This window comes from Ciona robusta, chromosome 8 (genome assembly GCF_009617815.1).
Source record: "Ciona robusta chromosome 8, ASM961781v2".
Taxonomy (NCBI): Eukaryota; Metazoa; Chordata; class Ascidiacea; order Phlebobranchia; family Cionidae; genus Ciona; species Ciona robusta.
This window is the reverse complement of record NC_143242.1, coordinates 8266772-8275968: the sequence shown is the minus strand read 5'-3', so window position 1 is coordinate 8275968 and position 9197 is coordinate 8266772. Positions and strand designations below refer to the sequence as shown.

The following is a 9197-nucleotide window of genomic DNA, read 5'->3' as shown; positions in this document are numbered from 1 at the left end:
GGTTAGTGGGGGTTGGGGTTAGTGGGGGTTGGGGTTAGTGGGGAAAGTTTAATAATTTTTCTGTTTTATAGGAATGCACCTACTTTACAATGAAAGAAATTAAAAGGTAAATAGAAGAATCTTAGTTAAATTATTTTACCTATATATATTATATCCATGTTCTATAGATTATACAAACGCTTCATGGAACTTTCACTGCTTTACTATTCACCAACCGAGCTAAAGAAGATGAGTCGCCCAACTTTGCCACCACACATTATCGCAACGATGGCTGAATTAAAGGTAAAAACAATATATCGTTTTAAATAATTGGCAGGCAAACCATTATTTAACTTGCAGGCTAAACATTATTTAACTTGCAGGTAAACCCTTTCGCCGACCGTATAATCCACGTATTTTCTGATGACGTCAACGGGTGTATGACGTTTGAAGGTTTCTTAAATATGTTTAGCGTTTTCAACGAACAAGCGCCAAGAGATGTCAAAGCTTTTTACGCCTTCAGGATCTACGGTATGTTCTTTGGTTGATTGTTACGTCATAATAACGTATTATTATGGTAGATTTTGACGGGGACCAATACTTGGAACATGGCGACCTCTTGCGGACACTTGAAAGAATTACGCGACGAAGTTTAAAAGACGAAGAAGCGGAGCTGATAATAACAAAGGTATGCACTATGACGTCATAATGATAACAACAAAGGTATGCACTATGACGTAATACTGGCCAATGTTAGGTATTAGAAGAAGCGGAAATGGATGACGATATGAAAATATCGTTCATGGAATTCGAACATGTTTTGTCAAGGGCGCCCGACTTTTTAAGGTATATATAACACGTCATAATACATGATATATTACGTCATAATACTTTACAGCACTTTCCACATTCGAGTATGAAAGTGAATGACATCACAAAGCAAGTGTGACGTAACAATACCTAGAGGATTTGGCACATGACGTCACAGTGGTACATTGTGATGCAAACAATAAATAAAGTTTTACATCATTAAGATTTATATTTTAATACTTCTATGTAGATTAGGGTTTTGACTATGTCTGTTCCTGCTACGTACAGATGTAAACATCATATCGCAACCAGGGACTGTACATTGATGCATTTCACGTAAATGTACAGATTTAAAATGGACTCTCAATGTCCCCTTATTGCTGTACATGCGTTTACATATATTACACTGTACTGGCCCCGTCTTCCATGTGTTTCCACCCATACATAGGGTCGGGTCATCTAACTCAGTGACGTCATCACATGACGTCATTGCTTCCGATCGTCCCGAGTATATGACGTCGTCCATCGGTCCAGGAAATCCGTTAAGTGGCGCTGTTGGTCTGTTACCGCTAAAGGCAGCAGCGAGCAGAGTAGCGTTCATCCAATTATGACGTAATAAAGCGTCACCATGGTTGGTTTGTTGCGTCACACCCTGTATTCTTGTGTATGGATGGTATAGATTCGAACACCACCCAGGGTACGACGGCATCGACGGAAATCGTTCAACCGATGATATTCGACGTTTCATTGATGACGTCACAATGTCGTTTGTTGGCGGGAAAGGTTCAGATTTTCTTCGACTTCCCGTTGGCTCCACCATGCGGCTGTTACCGTTGAAACTTTTATATTGGGGAAACCACCCGGATGGGAATCCTGGTTTATAACGTATGACGTCATCATGGCATACTGTGACTTCATCATGACGTACTGTGACGTCATTTTGACACACTGTGACGTCATTTTGACATACTGTAACGTCAGGTAAAGAAAATTTACGTACAAACATGACGTCATCCTTGACGTCATTGAATGTTGGTTGCGTCACAGAGCTCTTCGATCTTTGTTTGTGACGATTCATGTTGTTTGCAACGTCATAAGCGATATGTTCTGGTTGGTTGCTTTCATAAAACTTTAAAGCTTTTTTATAAAACTTTTCATAAGTTTTCCTGAATGACGAATTTTCGTATTGTGATGTCATAACATCCCGATTACTATCGCTTAAAACGTTTGTGACGTCACAGGAAGTTGATTGACTAGGAGTCGTTGATGCGGCCTGTTGGTGGCAGAAGAGAGTTGGTAATAGTTTTTCCCTCAAACTTTCAGCCATGCCGCTTGTTTGATTGCTAATGCACGGGTCGCTGTATAAACCTCGTAGTCGTAACTTACTGGTGAGGGATTAGGGTTAATATTTATAAAGGAAAATATATTTAAACACAACCTATGAAGATTAACATTTGCGCTATGTCGATCTCTGCTTCGTTTCGATGGAAATGTCGCTGTACAACCCCCCACACTGCATTGCCACATCTCTTTTAAATGAACGTTCTTTATATGAAGCTTTACACTGAGAGGAAGTGTGTTAAATATTAAGTTAAACAAACGAAACAATATTACCTGTACACATTCTTGAATTCCTTTCCACATAAATGACAATTCCTTGACCGAGTTGGAATCCAAACCCCACCATGTATTTCGCCACCGCTGTATATATCATCGTTTGGTTTAGCGGATATGACGTGGGGTTGGGGGGGAACCGCCACCGGGGCATCTTCAATTTTACCAGGTCGTGGTTGGGCGATCGTGGGGAGGGACAGCGATCGTTTGTGACGTAGCAATGTCCGCGATAACTCGCCGGTACTGTGACGTCGCTTTATCACTTCATTGTTACATGGCAATGGATCCTTTATGACGTCATCGAGTTGTTTTGCTTTGTTTGACATCGGTGAAATTGAAGACACCTCTGACGTCACAGGGGACGCTGTTTCGTCATACGTCATAGTGACGTCAGGGCCGTGACGTCGGTACGGACACGTCGACTTCCGCTGTCGTTTTCGGTTTGATGACGCGTTATGGTTGGATGATTCTGATGGGACATAACTCTTAGAATCTGTGACGTCAACAATAGCATCTACGTCATAATCGTGACGTGATAAATCAAACAACTGTGACGTCATAGAGTGGTTGACTGTTGAAGAATTGTTTAGCTTTGATGACGTCACAGACGCAAATTGAATCGATCTTTGTTGGCTCTGGAAAACAAAATTGCGAATATTTTAGTTGGCCCACCAAACAGTTACCCCGGAAAACAGTTACCCAGCCAAACAGTTACCCCACCAAACAGTTACCCCGGCAAACAGTTACCCCGGCAAACAGTTACCCCGGCAAACAGTTACCCCGGCAAACAGTTACCCCGGCAAACAGTAACCCCGGCAAAGAGTTACCCCACCAAACAGTTACCCCGGAAAACAGTTACCCCGCCAAACAGTTACCCCACCAAACAGTTACCCCGGAAAACAGTTACCCAGCCAAACAGTTACCCCACCAAACAGTTACCCCGGCAAACAGTTACCCCGGCAAACAGTTACCCCGGCAAACAGTAACCCCGGCAAAGAGTTACCCCACCAAACAGTTACCCCGGAAAACAGTTACCCCGCCAAACAGTTACCCCACCAAACAGTTACCCCGGCAAACAGTTACCCCGGCAAACAGTTACCCCGGCAAACAGTTACCCCACCAAACAGTTACCCCGCCAAACAGTTAACCCGGCAAACAGTTACCCCGCCAAACAGTTAACCCCGCCAAACAGTTACCCCGACAAACAGTTACCCCACCAAACAGTTACCCCGGCAAACAGTTACCCCGGCAAACAGTTACCCCACCAAACAGTTACCCCGGCAAACAGTTACCCCGGCAAACAGTTACCCCGGCAAACAGTTACCCCGGCAAACAGTTAACCCGGCAAACAGTTACCCCGCCAAACAGTTAACCCGGCAAAGAGTTACCCCGGCAAACAGTTAACCCCGCCAAACAGTTACCCCGACAAACAGTTAACCCGGCAAAGAGTTACCCCGGCAAACTGACCTCATAATCCGCCAACATAATCTGCTTGGCCAACTTGAACGTTTCTTTATAACGAACAAAACAAACCAAGATAAATTTCTCCTCAAATTGGTGGTCGTATACTTTGGGGAAACCACCGCAGTCCTGCAAGATATAATAGAAATGTTATGATAGAAATATTAAAATAGAAATGTTATTATAGAAATAATATAATATATACCGTATCTTTATATCCACGCGCGTATTCTCGTTCCGTCCACAGGTTATGACGTAACAATGCTGATATATCGTCCAACGCCAAACTTGAAAATATTTTATCCAAGAGAATTTTTAACCTGAAGGAAATTAACTTTAAATAAGGGAAATTAACATAGAATTCATATACCTTATCGGGATGACGTCAACGCCACGTAACACGAGTGACGTCATATGATGAATTTCATCTTTAAGGATTGGTTTTGGTTGATTGGTTCCATTGAAAGTTTGACAATCTGAGTGGTAGGGGTTAGTTAGGGTATTTCCCTTGGGTTAATTAGGGTAATTCTCTTGGGTTAATTAGGGTATTTCCCTTGGGTTAATTGGGGTATTTCCCTTGAGTTAAATAGGGTTATTTCCTTGGGTTAAATGGGGCAATTCCCCTTGAGTCAAATAGGGTAATTCCCCTTATTGAAAGTACCGTGTAAGATCCAAGGGTGGCCGCAAACAGCGCACTCTCGCGGTTGAAGATCTTTTTTATTAAATTCCTTGCACAAACAATTAGGAATCTTGCAAAGTTTCAACGTTTCGTTTACTGCAGCCTGCAACAAACAGTCATTATGACGTAATAATACTGTGAGATTTTTAATTAAGTTTTATTGCGAGTCTCGCGCGTCTGCATCGTGTCATAAACCGACGATCAAAGAAACTAAGCGACCGCATTTTCCATGGAAGCTCTGGCAAACATCAACCCTCCCCCCTTGCCGATGTTTCAATTTTAATTACGGTTTCAGTTCTTTCGTCACAAACGACTCGAAAATGGCGTTGTGACGTCACACCTCCCTAATCCAAGATTACAGCGATATCGCGCGGGAGCCTTCGAGACGCGTCTGTCATCTCGGCTTTAACGACAAACGGCATTGTCCGCATTCCAATCACGATTGTATACGTTATAGACCAAAAAACTCGCTTTTGCCGCGACTTTTTCGTTTGTTATTATGATGTCACAATGCGATTGTCCGGCGACAAACAACAACAATCAAGAAACAATCAAACAATTACTCGAATAAAATATTCTAATTTTATCTAAAGTTCGCGCATGCGACACCATGCGGAGTTTATTATTTCTTGGAAACTCAAAAAGTTAAAACATGACGTTTCGGTTTGTCACGCGATTGCCGCGCTTGATTAATCGAAATCGCGCTGGAACGCGATCAAACAATCAACAAACAATCCAACGACGATCGCGAACAAAGATGACAAAGATTTAATTTGAAAACTTTTTATGTTTAAACTTTCGTAGCTTAAACGCCTCAAGCAAAAGTTGCTGCGGCATTTTGCTAAGCCGATTGCCGTTGTATATATAACGTGCAAATATACCATATACATAGAGCCCGTATACACCATATATATATATATATACCATACACATATATACCATACATATATACGGCAGGTGTATGCGCGTGGTGAAATAGGGTGGGGAAAAAGGGACAACTCATAAAATCTAAATATCCTGATCGTGTTTTAAACAATTAACAACAGTCTATGGGAGTCGTGAGAAAACGGTTTTATAATTCTTTGAATGTTCTTTGTTTACCACCAAAGGAAGCGAGTAAATATGATGAACAGGTGTCCCATCTTCCCCCACCATAATTTACCACGCGTATACATCCGCCATATATACTGTTACGTCATAATCATATTTACGACACCTAGCGGCTATTTTCTCACCATTGACTTTTTTTCATTTCAGTCACGTGGTTAATCGATGTTGTGACGTCACAGTATAACGTTGAAATCCAATATGACGTCACAATCATTAATTCCAAAACCTATAAAGGAAATAAGCATTGTTTAACTAAGCGTCGCCATTTTAACGCTTTCGCCATTTTGAATTCAATATTCTAAGTCATAATACATATTGTCACGTCATAACTAATAATAAATAAACAATTTACCTTTGATGCGTCACAGAGCATTCGATGAACGTCGTCGCCCGGCAAAGTCAAGTCGGTTATGACTAAACAATGCCCAACATTCCAGTATCGGTGATCGCTCCTTAATTGGATGAAACTTCTTCACTTTCTAGAACTTTCCGGATCGCAGGTTCGAGGGTCGCGGTCGACATTCATCACCAAGAACACACGACACTAAATCTTTATTATTTCTATCTCGGCCCCCGTCACGCATCGGTGGACTCGCAAACAAAATTAGTCACGTGTTCTTACCTGAATTAGCCTGCCAGACAAAGCAATTAAAATATTTTCGTGGCGTTTCGGGAATAAACAAGAAATACGGTTTGTTTTAACATAATGACTTGATTATTAATCGCGTCAAAAGAACAAAGGGAATTATGACGTTGACATTGACGGTCACGGGTGGGTGAAGCTATTAAAATTCCTGGGCTCAAAGCGGATTGGTTGCAAGGCTTATGCAAGCAATCTACGTCACGTGTGTAGTCATGCGTGACGACGTCGGCGACACGAAGATGATTGTCTAACCCCCCTCCTCCCAAGCCCCCTAACCCTAACCCATAAGCCTCAACAACCCGAGCGCTGTTGAGTGACGCGACCCAACCGCGCGATAGCGAGTAACTCAGCTATAAAGACCATTATGACGCAAACAATGCCATACTTGTTGCGTCACAATCAACAACAAACGTCACCAAAACATAAATCAAAAAGTTATTTTCTACCTGTGACGTAATAACTACGTCATGTGATGTGACACACACGTCACGCAACCATGGTAACTAACGTACCTTGCGCTCTCATAGTCTCGCGACTATGACGAAATAATGAACATTCAATCTCAACCGTGACAACCATCAATGCCAACCAATGCTACAACCCCCCACCATGGGACCTTGAACGTTATCGGAAACATTAATATTGACAACTGGCATTGTGACATTGAGATCAAGCGTGTGTTACGTCACTATCGCTGCACAAACGCTTATTGTGACGTACACAAGGGACCTGTCATGTGACAAACATCTCTCCCGCGACAAACCCTTTACATTCCAAAACTAATTCAATTATGTTTTGTAAGTGCCGCTACATATCCTGTGCCTACAACACCACCTAACGGATGGTTGATGCATGTTCAGTATCCGTTAGTTGCGCTACAGAGCAACAACTGTGTGTGTGGCGTCATTATACGATTCCTCCTAGCGGAATCCTATTTTACGATTCCTACCACAAGGTTGCGCTCGTGCCGCGTCAATTTACTCCGCGATTTCCGATTATGATTATGACATAATAATGCGTACGGAGTAAAACAATTAAATTATTTTCATATAAATTTAAACGGAAAATTTAAAAGGCGAAGTTGTAGAAGTCGATATCGTCCCTTGTTTAGCGAATACGAAAGTTAGTTAGGTTTGTTTGCGTAAGCATGAAGGCTTCATGGGAAGTGACGGCGCCCCATACCAACCAACCCCCCCACGACCAACCCGCCCATAATAGTAGAGCGAGCAGGCCACGCACGCACACCGTATCAAGTTACACTCAAGTTCACTGCGCTATTCGCTCCTACATGATCTATTAGCGGATAATTACCCGCTTTGTGACGTATTATTAAGTCGATTATGATGTCGAAATATAGATTGTTATAATTTAAATATTAATTGTTTAAAAATAAAAGCCGAAAATATTGAGACTGCGTGTGGCCCATTAGGGGTAGAGGGGGTTAGGGGGGTTGGGGGGTTTTATTTATCCAACACCCAGCCGTCACGCAACAATAAACCGACATTGACTTGGTGAATTTAACATATTGAAATGCGGATGAATATATTAAGCTAAACGAACTATTTTATCTCTCGTTTTTTATTTTTTTAAAATATTCTTTTCCATTTATTTTTTATAATGGTCATTATGACGACACAAGGATTCTTTTTGTTTTTACGTCACGGGTCGATTGTGACGTGTCACCCAAGTCGTCTGCGGTTGAAGGAACGAAAAACTTGACACCCGGTAAAGTTCGTTTGGAATCTTGGGGTAGAGTTATCATTCAAACTCAAGGTAGAGTTGGAGGGGTTGGTAAATATATCACGAGTTGCAATCCATTAAGCAGTCGCTAATACGAAGGTTCTGGTTTAATATAATGTAAATAATTTAAAGGCGACGAGGTTGATGAATGAGAGTCGTCGTGAGCGCGACACCATTGAGATGTCACATCTAGATCAAGATTCACGTTTATTATTACGTCACAATTATAAAACAGAGGTTGTTCGTAGCTAAGCGTTGTAGATGTTAGATTGTGACGTAACAGAGGTACTTGTCACGCAAGAGACAAACTTGATTCTTAGACAGTGCACACTTGACGAGCAGCGGTGCGTGTCGCGTCCATAGCGGAAAATGGATAAAGGTCATTTATCCGCAAACAAAGTTTATTGTTATGTCGTAATTATTAACCGCATTATTACGTAACTGGTGTGCATTATGACGTCGCTTGGGATTTGGCGGGAAATCGCGCGGGTGTCGGTTGTGACGCAATAATGTGTTATATTGTTTACGTCACAATGAGGATTGTCTTTCGCGGTCGTTCGATGTAACGCGATCGTTCATTATGCCATTGTTTTATCATTGTTATGTCATTGTTGGGGCATTGTTACGCAGGTGAAAGGTCGAGGACAAACCGAATTATGACATCACAATAAACTTTTAATAAATCGCGACCTTAGCGCGTGGTGGCGCAATCTGTGAGGTCACAATCGACCACTGTGACGTAACAATACGACTTGTTATTGATCTGAATCGTTAATTGTGATGTCATAATTAGGATTGTTGTTTACACTTAGCATTGTGACGCAATAAAGGTAAGGGATCGAGGTAGTGACGTCACAAAACGATTTATCGCTCACGTGACCAAAGATCGTGAAGGTGACGTCACGAGGGAATGAATTGTGACGTCACTTATAGGTTTGTGACATCACACCTTATGTAATCAATCAACCGTGTAGTGGATTCGACACGCTTGATTAAATATGTTTGTAACGTCACAGCAAAACATTGTTACGTCATAGTGAAACAATGTTACGTCACAGTGAAATATTGTTACGTCACAGTGATGCAACAATAATACTTAGTTAAGAGTTGTTGGAATCCTATTTTACCTCGGTAACGAAGTTTCCAACCAACGCCGCTTCT

The 9197-nt window shown here is 41.8% G+C and overlaps 2 protein-coding genes across 3 annotated transcripts; one reads left to right on the top strand and one right to left on the bottom strand.

Annotated features, from left to right (window-relative positions):
- The first annotated feature begins 3 nt into the window (after positions 1–3).
- Positions 4–1008, top strand: LOC149733090 (calcium and integrin-binding family member 2-like). Of its 2 annotated transcripts, XM_089882726.1 has the most exons (6): positions 4–106; positions 168–282; positions 363–510; positions 561–667; positions 737–825; positions 878–1008. In XM_089882726.1, the coding sequence occupies exons 1-6, from the start codon at positions 90–92 to the stop codon at positions 897–899; spliced, it is 498 nt and encodes a 165-aa protein (XP_089738852.1). In that variant the 5' UTR covers positions 4–89; the 3' UTR covers positions 900–1008. The 2 variants fall into 2 exon arrangements, with proteins under 2 accessions (XP_089738852.1, XP_089738853.1); XM_089882727.1 differs by lacking the exon at positions 737–825.
- Positions 774–6145, bottom strand: LOC149733089 (uncharacterized). The gene is made up of 9 exons (XM_089882701.1): positions 6006–6145; positions 5779–5879; positions 4526–4646; positions 4235–4340; positions 4070–4184; positions 3871–3993; positions 2404–3038; positions 2228–2353; positions 774–2174 (listed from the first exon to the last, which is right to left on the bottom strand). Exons 2-9 carry the CDS (start codon positions 5779–5781, stop codon positions 1016–1018), a joined length of 2388 nt encoding a protein of 795 aa, XP_089738827.1. The 5' UTR covers positions 5782–5879; positions 6006–6145; the 3' UTR covers positions 774–1015.
- Between the last annotated feature and the right edge of the window lie 3052 nt (positions 6146–9197).

Coding starts and splice junctions, on each gene's coding strand:
- LOC149733089 (XM_089882701.1), bottom strand. Junction 4,185..4,234: donor GTTGACGTCATCCCGATAAG/GTATATGAATTC, acceptor AATTTCCTTCAG/GTTAAAAATTCTCTTGGATA. Junction 2,354..2,403: donor GAATTCAAGAATGTGTACAG/GTAATATTGTTT, acceptor ACTTCCTCTCAG/TGTAAAGCTTCATATAAAGA.
- LOC149733090 (XM_089882726.1), top strand. Junction 511..560: donor TTACGCCTTCAGGATCTACG/GTATGTTCTTTG, acceptor TTATTATGGTAG/ATTTTGACGGGGACCAATAC. Junction 826..877: donor AGGGCGCCCGACTTTTTAAG/GTATATATAACA, acceptor AATACTTTACAG/CACTTTCCACATTCGAGTAT.